This window comes from Pleurodeles waltl, chromosome 2_1, assembly GCF_031143425.1.
Source record: "Pleurodeles waltl isolate 20211129_DDA chromosome 2_1, aPleWal1.hap1.20221129, whole genome shotgun sequence".
NCBI lineage: Eukaryota > Metazoa > Chordata > Amphibia > Caudata > Salamandridae > Pleurodeles > Pleurodeles waltl.
In genome coordinates this window covers 702239351-702260370 of record NC_090438.1, presented here as the reverse complement: position 1 = coordinate 702260370, position 21020 = coordinate 702239351, and the positions used below count along the sequence as shown (strand labels likewise).

Below are 21020 nucleotides of genomic sequence, written 5' to 3'. Positions count from 1 at the left end.
ACATTCTTCGATTATTAAAGAATTGTATACCTGGGAATGCATCAAAATTGGTACGCTTCCCCAAGTTAGTGGAAACAAGAATAAATACCTTTATTTCACTTCATTATTTCCTCTTTGCATGTGTGCTGAATTCTGCCTCATAGCATTGTTTTTGTGCAGAAAGGTGACCCTTCCTGCACAAAACATTCCTGCCCTTAATTTAGGCACCCTTGCATTATGGTGCAGCAGGAACCCTTGCACTATGGTACAATAGGTTTTAATAGAAATACCCCAAATTATTGCAACAGATATGATTTATAAAATGACAACTTCCCTCCCACTATTGAGATACAATGTAGCATAATGTGAACCTACAGATGTCACTGGTGTTATTTCCCTTTCATCAAGCGCAAGAATGCTTCTTTGTGACAGTACTACTTGCACAATTACCTTTGGGTGTAATACAACCAGTGCCTAAAGAGGAAAAAGAGAAGTGCAGGTACTCTATACTGAGAACCTAGTTGCTTCTTAGAAGTGTTGTTATTCTCCAATTAATAACATTGCACCTCTGCTGGTAAGTGCAGCTACTTTCCCTCTCAAAATAAAGAAGTGCATGTCCTCAGGACCTGACATTATCTGCCCATTTAAAGCTCTGAATAAAACTAATACAAAGTCTTATAATGTTGCATTTTGAGCCAAAACCCCTCAGCCCATCACCCGCCTAATCTATATAGAGAGTAGCATCTCCAACTTCATAGCCATTTGATATAGAACTGTTCTCCATGCTCATTTAAGAAAAATATTAATATAAAGGTATGTTTATAGGTTTGGCATGAAAGTGAGCAGTATGAAAAGCTCTGAAAACATGACACTGAAAAAAAATCAGACAGTATGTTCTGCTTCTGCTTCTGAATAGTCATGTATCTGTAGATATTTAAATATTGCTAACTTTACAAAAGTGAAGGTCACAAATGAATTTTAAAAACGTTCAAAACCTAGCTGAAAAAAGAAAGACTACTATTTATATGTAGTACTCTGCAGAATAATAACACAATTTAAATAGCACCGGATTTCCCCAAAGACATATATGGCTGCTTGTTCTGTGTGAAGCAAATAACGATACACCACAATAAATAAAATTTGAACATGTCCCAGGATTACTGGGAAGACTAGCCTACCATACTTTTACAAGAGTCTGGGGGAGATCTCCACGTGATAAAATGTAGGGGGAAAAAACAAAGATTTTTCAAGTTGGAAAAAGTTAGTAAAATATTTTAGGTTAAAAATTAATGTAAATTAATTTTATATGTATTTTAACTGGTGAGCTAAAGTGAAACTGCTACGATGCTAATACCTAAATGTTGAAATAAACCTTTCATTAATATAAATATGTTAAATTATATTGTAGTTTTTTTCTCAAGTTCAAATTAAAACATAATGTTCTTACTAAAGTGGAAAAATGATGTATATAAATAACATTAATTTAATTTTAATAAAAGTAATTACATTGACTTTATAATTCAAAAGAGTTATTACCTGTTTATACTTAAATAAAATATATTTATTATTTTTATGTTTCTAACATTCAGTTATAATTATTTATATTTTTAATTTATGTTAAATATTGTAATCTAACTTTTCCTATGGGGTTTACATTTAAGTCTCAACCCCATTATTTTCTATTATTTTCTTTGGGACAGTGCTGCAGTACCAGAGATTGGCTATGTGTGGTGCAATAGTTATTACTGATTTTTATGTTTTATTTTTTTTAGTAGTAGGTTACACTCGTAAGTTTTGATCCACCCCCTTTTGCAGTGGGAGTAGACTTGTAAGTCTACACTTTTAAGGAACATTACACTTATAATTTGTGAGTAGCCAACAGAAGGAAATGTGTTAAAAAGTGTAAGAGTAATATTACACTTGTAAATTACTCACAGGTGTAACTTACCTTTGTGTATAGCCCCTTTAGTGTGTATCCTATGTCTAAAATACACTATATCTGAGTTTATTGATGCCTAAAATGTCCTATCTCTACATGAAGGTTTGAAATTATCCGTATTTGGCAACATCAAATATTTCAGAATATAACTGTAGGAGAATGCTAATAACAGATTCCTTGATAGCCTGCCCAACTGTGTTCCTAAGCCTCAGCCTAGTTGTTACAGCTCTTGAAAATAGTTGAGCAGAAACAGCTACTGTCAGTATTGTGTTTGCATAGGAATGGCTTATGTGAATAACTGAAAAGGTCATGCCATGTGACAATGTTCTACATATATCACTTAAATTGTTTGGTGGACATTCAGGGCCTGATTACGACCTTGGAGGGGGGATACTTTGTCACAAATGTGACGGATATCCCGCCCGCCGTTTTACAAGTTCCATAGGATATAATGGAACTCGTAATACGTCGGACGGACTATCTGTCATGTTTGTAATGGAGTATCCCATCTGCCAAGGTTGTAATCAGGTCCTCAGTCTCCAACATGACAGGGCAGACAATATGACATCTCATACCCTTTCTTCCTCTGATAACCTCAAGCAGTTGAATCCTTAAACAACCCTTGAGCACCCAGCCGCCTCCAAGTTTGCTGTTCAGGGGTAGGTGAACAGTAAGGATTGGAATCTACTGAAATCCAACGAGGAACTTTGACCCCATGTACAAAACTCTTTTGAGGTTGTACAACCAGGGATTTGCAAAATCACAGGCTTGACAACAACAAGAGAGTGAAGTCACAATGTACAGAAGCCATTTTGTGAGTCTAAAACTGTCTCTGGTTCACAACACAAGGGTAGCCACAAAAAGGCCTTTCCCTCATGTTTCCAGTTTGCAGTGCTCTGTGTCAGTGTTTTTGATGGTGGCTGTGACCACAAATAATTTATTAGTTACAGCCATCCTAGTTACTGTGGTAACGTTTTCAGAAATTCACTGTGAATCATGATGAGACACATTATGATTAGCAGAAATATTCAAGTGGACCCCTGCATGCTTCCTCTAATGTCTAATTTGGGTGTAGAGTGGCCAATTCAGCCCAAGTCATTATTGACAATGTCTCCGGTCCTTAACTTTTCACCCACAAAACATTGCAGGTGATGGAAGCAAAATTAATATATAACACCCAGAATGCATTAGGCTATTACTCAAAAGTTCGGGACTTGAAACAGTGTCCATAATGGATTATATGTGATTTCAGAGAAAAACAATGTAATGGAATACCATTACAGAGAGATCATTTCATCTAAACTATTTAATGGAAATTTTCAGAATGAATGACATTTACCATTTCATAGAAACTGATTCATAGAATGTCTTTCTTGTTTGAAATTGGCTTTGACATGATTATTTTTAAGGTGTAAATATAATGCTTGCACCCATCCCTGAACCGTAAAAGCCATTTCTGCCTCTAGGCCCCATTCATCCTTGAACCATTTAACTCCTCACTGCCTCTAAATGCATAATATAAAAACACTTTCTATGCTTAAACTCTACCCACCATTGATCCCTAAAACCCTTTACCATACCCAAACTCCACTCATCCCTAACACCTAAGAAAACATCAACATCCTCAAACCACATCCCTCCATGACTCCCAAAATGCCTCACCACCTCTAATCTCTACCTATCCCTGAACCCTAAAAAACCCTTTCTACATCTAAACTCCACCCATCCCTGAATCCTTAAAATCCCTCATCACCCTAAACTCCACCCAATTCTGAACCCTAACAACTCTAAACCACCCCAACCATCATTGAATCTTAAAAGCATTTACCAGCTCGAAACTCCACGTATTCATGAACCCTAAAGGCCCTCACCACCCCTCTTGGATAAGAGCCTTAAAAATCCCTCACCACCCCTAAATTCAACCCATTCCAGACACGTAAAAGCCCCTCACCACCCCAAAACTCACCCACCCAAAACCCTAAAAACCCCTTATATGTGTTAACTCTACCCATTCCTGACCACTAAAAACCCCTGATCACTCTTAAATAATACACTCAACCCTAAACACCCTCACCAGTCCTAAACTCCATCCAAATTTCTTGTCATTTTGGATTTTTCTTTACAATTATCTTTTCTTAAACATTGCCATTAATTTTTGATCTACTGATATTTCTTTCAAATGGTGTTTCCTTAAAATTGTTTTTTCATGAAACGGTTTCCTTCAATGTGGTTTCATAGTACTCATGTTTCCATTAATTCACATACATCAACCATCATGACCTGGAAGGAGGTGTTCACACTGAGAGGAGGTCAACGTTTTTTAAGCAACACTTGTACCTTTAGAAGACTCTGGATCCTTGAAAAAGGATTGCCAACCAGGGTCTCTGAATGAAAGGATGGACATCTGTCGTCCTTTACATGATTCTAACCTTTGCAGCACTTTATGAGGGGGAGGAGGTTTGCAAAATTTCTCCTTCTGCTCCATTAATATTCACGAGGCAGGAGGCACTGCAAATATCCATTTTGTGATGCAACTGATTAGTGCTTCAGTCTCATCTCAAAACGAAGAGCAGTTGACAATCCAGTCAGTGTGAGATTTGGATTTGCCTGTTTATGTTCTGCCCTTCTTGCGTCAGGCCTCTGGATCCCTGTTTTCTTTATGTTCCTGTTTCCATGACTCCTGAGACCACCGGTAGCCAAGGCAATAACCATGGTCAGTGATTGACGTCCATGAATTTTGTAGTTTTGCTCGTACTTGGTTTCATTTCACCTACATGAAACTCTTGCAGCTAGCTAGGGGTCACAATAGCCCACATCTGTAGTCTGTTTCTTTTTTAACTGCGCGTGTGCGTGTGTACTCTTTATTCCTTTTTTAAAACCGAGGCTTATCAATAAGAGAGTGCATATGATCCGCCGGTGCTGAATACACCACTAATTACAACTGCGTAATATGTCGCCCCCTAAACTCGAGTAGAATGTCATCAAACTTGAAACAACCCATTCAGAACTTTCAATGATGCTTTTGTGTGAAACAAGAGAAAATGCCTCTCTCTAAATGTTGCTGTGTTTTTCTTCCTAGCTGTTTTATCTGGTTCCCGTCTGCCTGTGTGTCTGCGTTATCGCAGCTTTCCAGCTGACAGCGTTCACTTTTAGAGAAAACCTGGCAGCCACCGCTCTCCTGCTGACACTCTTTGGGTATGTGATTGGAAATGCTGCTTTGGAATTATGGTTTCTTCTCTGCACATAAAAATCTTTAAAGTTCGCTCGCACCTGCTGTCGGGTACATGGTTCTGCCTCCTCGCAGGCTATTATGTTTTCATTTGGGAAATTGAGAGAACAAGTTGCTGCACGATGGCGGGGTCTATAAAGGGAGATGTTGTTTGCCGCTAATGAGCCAGGCTCTAGAAATATCTTTGGAAGATGCGCATGCTGCTTCGCCGTCTTGATCCAGTTTTGTGTTTTCACTTGATAATGTGGTCTCCTTTGTTCCTGACCCGCCCGCCTCCCAAAGCTGCGATATGTTCTGCTGAGAACAGAGTTGGTTGTTATCACAAAAAGCTGAAAATAAGAGGTCTTTCTCGCCTCTGTCGTGTCTTTGTGTTACTAGCGAAATAATGAGGTGAACAAGCGGGGTACCTGACCATCCCCGAGCCAAAACAACACGTTTCTAAATAATGCCGTCAATGGAGTCGTATCGCCCTGCTGTACAACCCTTAAACCCGTATCTCCTAGTAGTTCGTGTTGTTCCAAACGAGAGGTTCATAACGGTTTTTCTATTTTTTTCTCCTCAAGATGCACTTAATTTATGCTTTCACAACTACTAAACCAGAACTTTTGCAGAAGACGGTTCAGGGTGAGGAGAGTGTTCCCTGCAGCAGCTTTTAAAAGTTTGTTCAAAAGTTTGCCCTATAATGAAATGGTGCTGAATGAAGTTTCGAAAAGCAATTGGAGGAAAAAAACAGTTGAAGACCACTTTTATTTATTTTTTTGCAAAAAACAGAGAAACAAGAAAGATTGTACAGGCAGACACAAATAAAAACGAAGTTCGATGCATGTCAAAACAAAAGGGGAAATGACAATAAGCCACTGACCTGGTGAGGAAGAGATCTGATTTCATGTGGGGTGGTCATTGTGGTCAAGGTAGGGGACCCTTGTCAGCTGAGGGTGGGAGCATATGTCGATAAGTAGAGTTATCTGTGATATAAAGACCGCATGGGCCCATGGCGAAACTTGCTGACGTCAGAGGGCTGTTAACGCGTCCGTCTATGTTAATTTATACACATCAGGACTCGTTTTAGGCCAATGAATCTTTGGGCCCAGTGGTAAGACACCGTAGGACGAGATAACTGATCAAAATATCAATCAATATGTCAATAACATTGTCAACATTTAACTCTAAAATATCTCTTACTTTAAGCATTTAATGACCATTCGGCGCACCCATGACCTTTCAGTCATGAATAACCACACCTTAATGAAGTTTTATGAGTTTTATTCCCTATTGATTACAATCTAGTAGCAAAGGCATCAATCTCAAAGCCAGGAAGCATATAAGCACAGTCACAGGATGACAACCATAATAAGCTTTCAATAATGCATAGATCAGTAGCATAGATAATCAGATGGATATAAGCGAATCATAATACATCGAATGTTCTAAGATACTAGTTTAGCATAGCATCACGTCAGTCACGTCGGTTTGTCAGTCAAAAATGAATACCTCGTCTAACCTCTAATTAGCATTAGCATGTTGGGCTTCATGCAAAATAATTTGAACACCAATTTGGAAAACATCTAACTAAAGTCTCTAATCAAAACATACAGCAGTTGGTACCTAGAAAGAAAAGGCAAATAGATTCCGTTAGCATTATAATTACCCTCCTCGAGATAGGTCAGCATGCAGGATTAGTCTTCGTCCTCAGGACATCAGTTAGTTCACCATCAGTCTATCAAAATTAGAGGCAAGGGACACTCTCCTCTTAAGGGGGAAAGTGTAATGGGCGGTCTATGGGCTAGGATGATTTTGTCTAAGTCTCAAATCACCAAATAAAGTGACAGAGTTTCTGGATACAATCGATATCATTCCCTACCTAATGAGTGTTTGTCTCCTGTGTCATGTTTTTTTTTATCCCTTTTTCGTGATTCATTCCCCCAAAATTCTATTGGTCCGTCAATACACCCCACCATTGTTAACCTATCAAATTAAACATTAAGTAATGCATTTTGTCATTTTTGATAAATCTTTATGTTCTAATTGGTCATCATAATTGACGTATTTTCGCAGGTGGCTCATCCGGGATTACTTCATTGTCTTTATACGTATCAGGTCAAAAGTTCTCTTCTTCTCGCTTCATCGTCCTTGGAAGTGTCCATTAGTGTTTCGAAGCACATAACTTTATACTAAAAGCTGCTAGCATGCGGATGAGAAAATCTGGTGTTGTTGCGAACTATTGAAGAAAAAGAACAATCGCTGGGTCATGGTCTTTTGCAAGTCAGCACACTGAAGAGACAGAAGAATATGCTTTAATATGAGAGCTACACAGCTTTGCTTGACTCACGCTAACTTAAGATATACGAGTTCTAATGAGTGCGTTTTTTTGCGTTTTAATGTGCACAGTTTTAGCAATCTATGAACGATTATTTTTATAGTTGATATTGGTTTACACACATAAATCCTTAATGTTAATAAACATATATTTCAATGAATATTTTATTTAATGTAGCATTGTTAATCATAAGCATTTCACGTCTATAATATGTAATAAAAACTACGCTCTCTCAGAACCTATGACACCAGTAGCACAAAAAGTATAAAGACAACACTGAGCAAAGAAGGATTACATTTTCCGTAGGTGAAAATATCATCCAGGCAGTTTCCTAGGCTCACGGTTCACGCCATTTCTGCCAGTGTCTGTATCACTTTAGTTGCAGAGGTCGAGTTAAAAAAAACTAAGAGGCGACCCTGCTCTTCTTTCTATGGTCAGTGAATGACCGGAGTTAGCCAGTTTGTCCTCAGTTGTATGCATTTGGCAGGTGGAGTACCAACAGCGGTGTGAGAATTGAGGGCTGCAGTTCTTCATAATAGTGGTACTTTTCTTTGTGACAATTGCTGATAATAGATCTAATAACGAGGTTTCAGATTCGGGTGGGCTAACTTGTGAACAATTATCTGGGAATTGGAGAAGAAATTCTTTCAGAGAAACGATGGATCTGGGATCAATTATATGAACTGTTGTGCCTAGAACGTTTTCCCATAACTGTTTGATTGTTGTGCTGGACTCTTTACAGCATGAGAACAGGTTGTTGTTCGTTAAGGCAGGTTTTTGAAGTGACCAAAGTTAACAATGGAGATTAAAAAATAGCAATTGTGTGATGGAGTCTAAACTGGGGCAACAAAGGGCTAGTGTCCAAAGTTTTTCGAGATTAGATGACCCATGTTGATTAGCATGGCAACCTTGGATTGCTTCGTAGATAATGGAAGATTACGTTGTGGATGGAAAAGCAGTCTATTTCCTATGTGGTAGAATGGCTAAAATGGCATGCGTGAAGTTACTAGAACTGGATGCTTCCATAATCTTTTGAGCTATGGACCTAAACAATCTTTCTTCAGTATTGTCTACTTTGTAGCAGGTCTAAAAAGTGTGGAATTAGATGAGCATGTCACTCTTATAGAATTGATTGAAAGTTGGAATTCCTTTAGTCATTCATCTGTTCCAGAAAGTGCTTCAGGAGCTAACTGGGCCAAACAGGTGAATTGAGCCAATCTAAATAAAACATCGCAAATGTTTTAATGTACTTGCAAACTGTGTTACTATTTGGTGACAATATAATTACATTGTGTTTTGTGTTTCAAGGATTACAGAAAGCATACACATTTAGTGCCATCAGGTAGGCAAGAGGCAAGCCAAAGGTAACCCACAGGGTAGTGTCAACGGTTTTGGGCGAGCCCTTCAGTGGCTTGTTTTTGTAAGTCTATATAGGAGATTAAATCAGGGAAGTTAACACCTCCCTATTTCTTAAGATTTGTAGTGTTTTATTGCAATTTAGTGATTCTATACTTTTCTCAGGAAAGCACTTTCGATGTATTGGCTTCACAGAAGAAGGGAGGTGGAAAATGTAGGGGAATGTGTAGACTATTTAGACAATATTTGGGGTGGTCATCACCTTAATAGTGGTAAGTGAGCCACATGCTGATAGTTTGAGGGTTTTACCTTGAAAGATGTCAGTGTATCTGGCAAAATAATTCCCAGGTACGAGACGTATGAGCTAGATGATTTAAATTTGCAGTCTGGGAATGATACACAAATCATAGGTACATCAGCTGTAGCATTTTCGTTTTTTCGTTGCTGCACCTTACATGAGAAACTGAGGCATATAAGTCAATTTCTTTTATTATATTAGCCACCGAGTTTAATGGGACACCCATGAAAGGCAAGGCTTCATCTGTATAGTCTGATATTTTACATTCACAGGTCATGTGTTAATTCCTTCCATGTAGAGGCCTTCCTAATGTTTTTGGACAAGAGTTAACAGATACAGAATATAGAGGAGTGGTGGTAATGTACAGTCGTGCCTTGTACATCTTTGAAGATCAAATCTCGCCATTTACCTGAACTGTGGCTTGAGGGTTTGCATAGAGGAGTCTGAACAAAGCTAAGAAATTCCTCATGTAGGTCATGGTATTCTCGACCTTCAATGAGAAAAAGCCATCTCCAAGGCTTTCTCTACATGCGCGGCTGCTCCACATCATATGATATTCCTGTTAGATTCAGATGTAGGAATGAAGACTTGTGTTAGAGGACAGTTGACTGTTCTTTGCTAAAACGTCTGTTCTGACTGGATAAATATCAGCAGTATTGTTTCTAATTCAGAGGCCAGACTTTTTCATGCAGTTTTGCAAACTGAGTTTATCAGGAAGAATGAAGAGCAGTTTTTCAATTTCTAGGGATTTTTGTTTTGTTTGTAAATCAGAATAACAGTGGTTTCATTTCATACTCAACAGAACAGGCACATAGTGCAGTGGCTGCTGACTTTTGCTGTTCCTTTTCTGTTGCATTTAAAGCTACTTTCTTAGCGCAAAATGCATTCTTGGGTCCATTTAGCATTTTGCGCTAAAAAACAGCACTAGATGGAGGTTTATGCTCTTCGAGTATTTCTGTGTAATTTTACATAATTTTGCTGTAAATCTGTTTAATTATGCTACAGAGAAGTACGCAAATTACACTCACCCTCCATAAAAAGTAGAGCGGTTTTCCTCTCTAAATTATTATTTTTTTCACTCAGATTGTGATCATAGTACCTTGTTTGCATTCCAATAAGTACATGACAATTCATTTTGTTTTTTTACAGATTGGACAGACCCTGTTGAGAAAGCCTACACTAGATCAGGCTGACCTTGCCAACTTCTGCTCTATGGCTCATCTGCCATTTTTCGGAAAAAAAACATTGAGATCATTAAGAAGGCAGTCAGCAACTAGCTACAGGAGTGTTCCCTGTTCCCTGACTTCCCTAACTTTTTTCCTGCCTCCCTCCTCTTTTTGGACACTGTTTTTGCTGGTTTTAGGACTCTGCACACTTTACCACTGCTAACCAGTGCTAAAGTGCATTTGCTCTTTCCCTGAAAACATGGTGACATTGGTTCCTACCCAATTGGCTTCTTTAATCTACTTGTAAGTCCCCAGCAAAGTGCACTACATGTGCCCAGGGCCTGTAGATTAAATGCTACTAGTGGGCCTGCAACACTGATTGTGCCACCCACATAAGTAGCCCCTTAACCATGCCTCAGGCCTGCCATTGCAAGGCATGTGTGTGCAGTTTCACTGCCAATTCGACTTGGCATTTAAGAATACTTGCCTTAAACTCCCCTTTTTCTACATATAAGTCAACCAGAAGGTAGGCCCTAGGTAACCCATACAGCAGGGTGCTATGTAGATAAAAGGCAGGACATATACCTGTGTAGTTTATATGTCCTGGTAGTGTAGAACTCCTAAATTCACTTTTTGAAGCCTCCCCCACTTCAAAGGCACATTTGGGTATTTAAACAGGGCCTCTGACCCTACCAAATCAGACACTTCTGGACAAGATACCACTGGTGAAGAAACTCTGAACCATAACCTGCAACCTGCCAAGAGGAACTGCCTGGCTGCCCAACGGACTCACCTGACTGCTTTTCTGCACAGAACTGCTGCCCTGCTGTTACCTTGCTTCCTTGCTGCCCTCTGGCTCTGCTGAGATGTGATCTCCAAGGGCCTGGGCAGAGCTTGCCTCCTGTTCCTTGAAGTCTCCGGGCCAAAAAGACTTCATTCTGCAAAGAACTTCTTGTGTTGCGAAAATTTGATGCACAGCCTGCCAGAAACGACACACAGCCTGCATTGCGGTGAAAAAATCACCGCACGCCGTACCAGAATGACCCAGCCCACCTCCCCGAGAGGAGATCGACACAGGTCCACAGATCCAGAATTATGCTGACAACACCCAGCTCTATCTCAAAGTTCCCTCAACAAATGACTTATAGTGACACAAAGGCTGACTGGAATGCAGCCAAACCTGGATATCAACAAACTACCTGATGCTAAACTCCACAGAGATCGAATTGCTCCTGTTTGACAACAGCGCAAATTTCTGACTGAGTCATGGCTCTCCTGCTTACACATAATGGACTTCACACCCCAACTAACAGAGCAGGCCAAAAAACTCATATTCACCCACAACCTGAACCTTTCACTCAATAAGGACATTGCCAAGAAGATCAAACAACCTGATCCCAACCCTCTCTCCTAAAAACGGTAAAACATTTTCTCTAAGGTGAAGACTTCAGACGAACAGTTCTAGTCCTAGTCCTCTCTCACCTAGATGGAGTTAATGTCCTGCTCAGAGGCATCGGACAGACCCTAGTCGCTCCCTTGAAAGGCATCCTCAGTGCAGCAGCACAGCTCAACAAGCGGGTAGAAGAAATCTGACTATATAACTTTGTGCTAAAGGAGATACGCTGACTTCTCCTGCAAGCCCAGATCATCATCATGATCAGGTATATCACTTACAAGTCACCCTACACCAAGACCCCAGTTTACTGATTTAACAAGCTAACAGAATCTAGAGGTAAATGCCAGACAAAGGACTCTGACACCACCAGATTGGACATTGAACACCGCTGGAAGGAAAACATAAGAAAATAATGCTTCTCAGCTTAAGCTCTGAGGATCTGGAAAAACATTCCCACTGACATCAGAACAGTACATACCCTCCTAAAATTCAGGCAGAAACTAAAATTCACCTCTTTTTGGAAACTGTTAGGAATGGGGTCTTTGGTTGACAGTCTGGTTATCCCCTGTTCAAGCAAGGACCCTCACTCTAGTTAGGATAAAAGAGAATCACCCTCAGCTAACCCCTGCTTACCCCCTTGGTAGCTTGGCAGAGCAGTAGGCTTAACCTCAGAGTGCTAGGTGTAAAGTATTTGTACCAACACACACAGTAACTTAATGAAAACACTACAAAATGACACAACACCAGTTTAGAAAAATAGGAAATATTTATCTAGACAAAACAAGACCAAAACGACAAAAATCCAACATACACAAGTCAAGTTATGATTTTTTAAAGGTTTAAAATAAAAAGAGTCTTTAGGTAGTTGTAACACCACACTAGCGCTGCTAGCGTGAAAATGTACCTGGTTTGCGTCAAAAATAACCCCGCACGGGCGGTGTGCGTCGAAAGTAACCCTGCACGGCTGTGTGCGTCGAAAACAACTCGGCACGGCGGTGCGCGTTGAAAAAGCCAGCCACACGACGATCCGAAAGTCCCGCGGCGCAGGGTGCGATCTCTCAGCCTCCGTCAGCGATGCTGCGCGTCGTTTCTCCTGCTCCGGGCGTCGTTTTTTCGGTCGCTTTTCCTGCGGCGTCGTTTCTCAGCTGCGGAACCGGCGTCGCGTCGTTTTCTCAGCCGCGATCGGATTCGCGTCGATCTTTTCTCCGCACGGTGCTCGGTGCGTGTATTTTTGTCCTTAGGCTGCCAGCCTCTCCTTTCAGGGTCCCAGGAACTGGAAGGGCACCACAGAGCAGAGTAGGGGTCTCCCCAGAGACTCCAGGTGCTGGCAGGAAGAAGTCTTTGCTATCCCTGAGACTTCAACAACAGGAGGCAAGCTCTACATCAAGCCCTTGGAGATTTCTTCTTCAAGATGGAAGGCACACAAAGTCCAGTCTTTGCCCTCTTACTCTGGCAGAAGCAGCACTGCAGGAAAGCTCCACAAAGCACAGTCACAGGCAGGGCAGCACTTGTTCCTCAGCTATCAGCTCTTCTCCAGGCAGAGGTTCCTCTTGGTTCCAGAAGTGTTTCTAAAGTTTGTAAGTTTGGGTGCCCTTCTTATACCCATTTTAGTCTTTGAAGTCACCTTTCTTCAAAGGGGACTCACACCTTCTTGTGAAATCCTGCCTTGCCCAGGCAAGGCCTCAGACACACACCAGGGGGCTGGAGACAGCATTGTCAGAGGCAGGCACAGTCCTTTCAGATGAGAGTGACCACTCCACCCCTCCCTCCTAGCAGAGATAGCTAATCAGGAAATGCAGATCACACCCCAGCTCCCTTTGTGTCACTGTCTGGTGTGAGGTGAAAAACAACCCAACTGTCAAACTGACCCAGACAGGGAATCCACAAACAAGGCAGAGTCACAGAATGGTTTAAGCAAGAAAATGCTCACTTTCTAAAAGTGGCATTTCCAAACGCACAATCTTAAAATCAACTTTACTAAAAGATGTATTTTTAAATTGTGAGTTCAGGGATCCCAAACTCCACATGTCCATCTACTCTCTAGGGGAATCTACACTTTAATCATATTTAAAGGTAGCCCCCATATTATCCTATGAGAGAGAGACAGACCTTGCAACAGTGAAAACGAAATTGGCAGTATTTCACTGTCAGGACATATAAACCACATTACTATATGTCCTACCTTATCCATACACTGCACCCTGCCCTTGGGGCTACCTAGGGCCTACCTTAGGGGTGCCTTACATGTAAGGAAAGGGAAGGTTTAGGCCTGGCAAGTGGGTACACTTGCCAAGTCGAATTTACAGTGTAAGAATACACACACAGACACTGCAGTGGCAGGTCTGAAACATGATTACAGAGCTACTTATGTGGGTGGCACAACCAGTGCTGCAGGCCCACTAGTAGCATTTGATTTACAGGCCCTGGCACCTCTAGTGCACCTTACTAGGGACTTACTAGTAAATCAAATATGCCAATCATGGATAAACCACTTACATACAATTTAAACAGGAGAGCATATGCACTTTAGCACTGGTTAGCAGTGGTAAAGTGCTCAGAGTTGAAAAGCCAACAGCAACATGTCAGAAAAAAATAGGAGGCAGGAGGCGAAAAAGACTGGGGATGACCCTGCATAAGCAAAAGTCCAACACGACCCCCTACCAGCCTAAAGCCAGGGGAGAACAATCAATACCTTGATGTACTTCCCTGATTGGGGCGATAGAACAGGGACCCAGGCCCACAACAGCAGGGGCATGTTCCAGTTCTACGCCTTCCTGACTCCAGTTGGATCCCTCTGTCCATACTCTCAGGGCCCACTAAGCTAACCCATGGGGAACCCTTCTCCACATCTACAGACACCATCTGTGCAACACCTAACTTTACTTTGCTCACAGATGTATTGCAATGGGCAGATAGTACCACCAGGGCCAACACAGTGGTGTTGCCCACTCCACCCCCGGGGTGTGACTCTCGTCCTCCCCCCCCCAGGGGCAACTCTGTCCACCAGGACAGCAAGCCACAGTGGCCCCAGACAACTGTCAGGGATGAGAGCCCGACCTCAGGCCTCTCTAACCACTGTGACTGTGGAGAGTGGGGGGTGGTAGCCCCAGGTGCCTGGCACCCTTTGACCACTCTCTCTTCCACCAGGTCAGGGATGACAACCTGACCCTGGTCCTCCCCTCTGGGGCTCTGTAACCTCCCGGCAGACGCGGCACCCCCAGAGTCAAAAACTGTCAGGGTGCTTGTAGAAGCAGTCCTGCACAATTCTTCCACCAGTGCAGGGATGTTAACCTGCAACTGATCCTCCAACCTGGGGTCTGTACCTTCAGGTTGGACCAGGGCCAGGGGTGAGGCTTCCCTCCCCCTGCCCTCTCCTCTGGGGTCCTGGACCACCCAACTAGGAGTGGCCCCCCCAGAAGACAACATGGTAGGGGCACTGTTAGCAGTAGCCCCTTCCTCCAGGTCAGGGGGGACACCCTTAACCTGGCCTCCCAATCCAGGGTCTGTACCCACAGACTGGATCACTGCCTGGCAAACCAGGACTTCCTGGGGGGCATACCTACCCCCTACCAGGTCAGAGTTTACCCTCTGAACCTGGTCATCCAACCCAGGGTCACCACCCTGCGGTTGAACCACTGCCTGGCACACCAGGACTTCCTTGGGAGCACATTTACCCCCCATCAGGTCAGAGTTTACCCCCTGAACCTGATCATTCAACCCAGAGTCACCACCCTGCGGTTGAACCATTGCCTGGCACACCAGGACTTCCTGGGGGGCACACTTACCCCCCTCAAGGGACACACTGTCCCGAAGGGCCACACAAGAGTCTGGCTGGCGCAGGTCTCCTGACCTCTGCCCATCTGACAGAGTCTGGATTCCCCCCAACCCAGAAATGGTCTCACCAAGGTCATTCATGGGGGGCTCTGCTCTCAGAGCTGACCCCTGACCCTCCAGGTTCTCCACTGGGGTCTGCAACCCCCTCTCAACCCTCTGTCTGGACTTCTGCACCCCCTCACTAGGAGTGGTACTGCCAGACACCAGAACTGGTGGGACGCTGGCTACAGCCGCCCCCCCAAGTTCTCCTGACACTGTGGGGTCTCCCTCAACAGATGGCCCTATGGTACAGGCTAGGCTCCCCTCCTGGTGTTCCCGCAGGGAACCCTCCAGGACCTGGGACCGGATCTCGGGCACCTTGGGCCTCAACCCATTCCCATTCCCTCTCCTCTGAGACTGGACATGGGGTCCCTCACCCATCCCACTACACTGGGACCTACCTGGGACACTACAATCCTTCCCTACCTCACCTGGTTGGGAACTACCTAGACCACTCCTCTCAGGAGCACCCCCAAATGCCTCTTCAGACTCTCTGGTACTCACCCAGAAGTCTGCCTCCATTGTAAGCTCCCTGGGGTCAGAGAACTCACACTCCACCTGGTGTTGGCATAGCTCTGGAAAATAAGGACTAGACATATGCTCTCCAGCAATTACATCACTCAGCCCCTCACATGAATTAACCAAAGTACCCTTCACCCAACCATCCAGTGACTCTGCCTTGAAAAAGCACCCCACATCACCCTCCTGAGACTGGTGAGACAGTACCTGACTATCCCTGACACTCAACCCACACTCTTCTGGGATGTTTTCACACTCCATAACCAGGACTTCTACCTGGGGGGAACCCCTCTCCCTGTCACTCTCACCTAGAGTCAGTAGAGTGTCCCTCCCACCAGTAGGAATATGACTCCCCATGCCAGTTCCCCAATCCACCTCAGGGACCCTGTGCATCACTGGAGCTACCTCATACCCCTGAACCTCCTGGCGTGTGTTAACTCCCTCCTTCAAGTAGGGCACCACCTCTCTGGGCATGTGCACTTCTGCAGCGTCACTGGATATACAATTGTTGCTGCCACCATTCCAGCTGGACTCAGCCCTCATGACTTCCAGCTCTTTCAATTTAAGCTCGTAAGCATAAATCATTTTTTTAATCTCTAAATTCCTCCTCCTTTCTTCCAACTCCCAATCGAGCTTTTTCAGCTCCCATTGGTACTCCCTCTCTGCCTGTCTGTCCTGTAACTCTTCAGGAGTCAGACCCTTGGGTGACACCCTGCCACCCCTCCTGGGGACCCTCCCCCCAGGCGTAACAGGTTCCTCCACTACACCACTGTGTATCCTCTGCACTTCTCCACCCATATTCTCCTCCTCTGTGTGCCCTCCAGCCTTCTTGATTGTCACCCAAGCCCTCTGTGCCTGTTGCAGCTCCCCCTCCCTGGTGGCGCTCTCAGTGGGACAGTCAAGATCTTTAAGGAACTGTTTCAATTGAGCAACTGAGTACTCCTTCAGTTTCTCCATTTCAAACACAGCTCCAGCTGTTGCATCTCCAGATTGAGACATGATGGTCACAAGTGCAAAGTTCCAAAAGGCAGAAAAAAAATAATTTCCCAATGAAGTAAAAAGAATCAGTCAAGGGATCAGCAAAATCATGGAAGTAGAATACAAAGAGTCCTTAAGAGAAAAATCAAAAGATCACCAAACAAGTAGTATGTGGTCACATAGTGGTCTGAGATCAAAACAGTAGTGTACACTTAATTACTGTATGTCAAGTACAAATACAAGTCCAATCCCGACCGCTGGTCACCAATGTTAGGAATGGGGTCTTTGGTTGACAGTCTGGTTATCCCCTGTTCAAGCAAGGACCCTCACTCTAGTTAGGATAAAAGAGAATCACCCTCAGCTAACCCCTGCTTACCCCCTTGGTAGCTTGGCAGAGCAGTAGGCTTAACCTCAGAGTGCTAGGTGTAAAGTATTTGTACCAACACACACAGTAACTTAATGAAAACACTACAAAATGACACAACACCAGTTTAGAAAAATAGGAAATATTTATCTAGACAAAACAAGACCAAAACGACAAAAATCCAACATACACAAGTCAAGTTATGATTTTTTAAAGGTTTAAAATAAAAAGAGTCTTTAGGTAGTTGTAACACCACACTAGCGCTGCTAGCGTGAAAATGTACCTGGTTTGCGTCAAAAATAACCCCGCACGGGCGGTGTGCGTCGAAAGTAACCCTGCACGGCTGTGTGCGTCGAAAACAACTCGGCACGGCGGTGCGTGTTGAAAAAGCCAGCCACACGACGATCCGAAAGTCCCGCGGCGCAGGGTGCGATCTCTCAGCCTCCGTCAGCGATGCTGCGCGTCGTTTCTCCTGCTCCGGGCGTCGGTTTTTCAGTCGCGTTTCCTGCGGCGTCGTTTCTCAGCTGCGGAACCGGCGTCGCGTCGTTTTCTCAGCCGCGATCGGATTCGCGTCGATCTTTTCTCCGCACGGCGCTCGGTGCGTGTATTTTTGTCCTTAGGCTGCCAGCCTCTCCTTTCAGGGTCCCAGGAACTGGAAGGGCACCACAGAGCAGAGTAGGGGTCTCTCCAGAGACTCCAGGTGCTGGCAGGAAGAAGTCTTTGCTATCCCTGAGACTTCAACAACAGGAGGCAAGTTCTACATCAAGCCCTTGGAGATTTCTTCTTCAAGATGGAAGGCACACAAAGTCCAGTCTTTGCCCTCTTACTCTGGTAGAAGCAGCACTGCAGGAAAGCTCCACAAAGCACAGTCACAGGCAGAGCAGCACTTTTTCCTCAGCTATCAGCTCTTCTCCAGGCAGAGGTTCCTCTTGGTTCCAGAAGTGTTTCTAAAGTTTGTAAGTTTGGGTGCCCTTCTTATACCCATTTTAGTCTTTGAAGTCACCTTTCTTCAAAGGGGACTCACACCTTCTTGTGAAATCCTGCCTTGCCCAGGCAAGGCCTCAGACACACACCAGGGGGCTGGAGACAGCATTGTCAGAGGCAGGCACAGTCCTTTCAGATGAGAGTGACCACTCCACCCCTCCCTCCTAGCAGAGATGGCTAATCAGGAAATGCAGATCACACCCCAGCTCCCTTTGTGTCACTGTCTGGTGTGAGGTGAAAAACAACCCAACTGTCAAACTGACCCAGACAGGGAATCCACAAACCAGGCAGAGTCACAGAATGGTTTAAGCAAGAAAATGCTCACTTTCTAAAAGTGGCATTTCCAAACGCACAATCTTAAAATCAACTTTACTAAAAGATGTATTTTTAAATTGTGAGTTCAGGGATCCCAAACTCCACATGTCCATCTACTCTCTAGGGGAATCTACACTTTAATCATATTTAAAGGTAGCCCCCATATTATCCTATGAGAGAGAGACAGACCTTGCAACAGTGAAAACGAAATTGGCAGTATTTCACTGTCAGGACATATAAACCACATTACTATATGTCCTACCTTATCCATACACTGCACCCTGCCCTTGGGGCTACCTAGGGCCTACCTTAGGGGTGCCTTACATGTAAGGAAAGGGAAGGTTTAGGCCTGGCAAGTGGGTACACTTGCCAAGTCGAATTTACAGTGTAAGAATACACACACAGACACTGCAGTGGCAGGTCTGAGACATGATTACAGAGCTACTTATGTGGGTGGCACAACCAGTGCTGCAGGCCCACTAGTAGCATTTGATTTACAGGCCCTGGCACCTCTAGTGCACCTTACTAGGGACTTACTAGTAAATCAAATATGCCAATCATGGATAAACCACTTACATACAATTTAAACAGGAGAGCATATGCACTTTAGCACTGGTTAGCAGTGGTAAAGTGCTCAGAGTTGAAAAGCCAACAGCAACATGTCAGAAAAACATAGGAGGCAGGAGGCGAAAAAGACTGGGGAGGACCCTGCATAAGCAAAAGTCCAACAGAAACCTACCTCAGATGCTGACTTCTCACCACTCCCTCTAGTTCTACATCCTCCCTCTGCTCCCCCCATGTATCCTCACAGGGACTTGCTCCCTGTACAGAGCTTCATTGCTAGCCAGTTAGGTTCACACTTAAGAAATCAAAGTATACTTCCATACATACATAAAAAGAAAGAACATGCAAATTTGAGAGCTCTATGTGTCCTAATAAGTTTCATTGGCATGCAGTTGTACCAGCTGAGGAAGTAGTACTCTTGGACACTTTCACATGCATACACTGACACACATTATGGTGTAGGTCTGTAGCCGACCTAGTAATACAAAAGCGACCAGTGTTTAAGTTGTACACACTGGGGAAAACTTTTCCCAATCACAATTACGTTCATAATTCATTAGCAAAAGCATACATTTTGAGGTTCATTGTAATTAATACTTAAAATTCCTTCTTGGATAATGTAAACAGGTGTGTTAATAAATAAATGAAGAAATGAATGAACTTTGAAGATGATTTAAGCATAGGGTTTTGCCTTAACTTACTCAATCAACATTAAGTGGCATTCCTTTAAGCAAATTGGCTGTCATAGTTTTTCATACACAGAACTCTTGGGTATTCTAAAGGGCTGTATCAAGATACCATTCATTGCCAAGTGCAGTTGAAGTAGGGCCCCAATGTTTGTTTTTCCCGAATTTGCATTGCTTACAATACATACATTGCTCAGAAAACCTTTGGTTTAGAGCAAGGGCTGAAGACAGAAAATCTCAGAAACGCAAAACAGCAATGGCTCTTCTTTCCAAATTATGCGGTCTACAGTTCATGTATTGTATTGTATTATATTGTAACATTTATTTAGTACTCACTGCCCCTATGTAAGGCTTGAAGCACTTACCTACGTGCACAGCAGGGTACACTGGTTAGGGTATGTAGTTGGAATGGTGTTGTCTTTACTTGGACCCTGTGTGAGAATTGTTGCCATGTCGTGTGTGAGGAGTGTGGTTATTTTTGTGGGATGCAGCCATTTGTAGTGTGATTGATGAAGTGTGACAAACAGCTGTGCAGTTTTGGTTTCCAATAAACTTTGAGTGGGTCTGCTGGTCCCTTTATGGTATTTCGTAAGATCATAGTCCATGTCGCTGATTACTGGACTGCTTTGTCCATTCTGAGATTTGTTTTTAAAGTTTATAGTCCTAAACAGACAAAGATTGGAGGGTGAAATGGTGGTGAGATCTGCTGGGACGGACTTTCTTAATATTATACCATATCTAATTGTCACTGAGAGAGGTCAAGAATCCATCATAGTATGTCAATTGTTGGTACATGAAGTGGTGGAATACAATTAAGTTCTCCATTGCCAGAGACATTGATGCAGATCGCTTGAGTTAATCCATGACTGTTCAGTTGGTGGTTTATTATTGCTTTGGGGAACAGCACCAGATGATGGACAAGATTCCCTTCTGCAGTTTTGTCTTATGTGAGTGTAAGTGTCAAGCAGTATAAGGGAATTGTTGAGAAGTCTGTATTATATTCAGAGAACTGCTGAGTGTACTGGTAATTTTATTAGTGTGAGGGAGGAGTGTTATA

The 21020-nt window shown here is 43.3% G+C and overlaps 1 protein-coding gene across 1 annotated transcript in view; it reads left to right on the top strand.

The window, feature by feature from the left end:
- The window catches only part of ABCA13 (ATP binding cassette subfamily A member 13), a 2435905-nt gene that overhangs the window by 1856537 nt on the left and 558348 nt on the right, over positions 1–21020 (top strand). The window contains exon 42 of the mRNA XM_069216941.1: positions 4998–5113. Coding sequence (XP_069073042.1) covers positions 4998–5113 — 116 coding nt within the window. The remainder of the gene's footprint in view (positions 1–4997; positions 5114–21020) is intronic.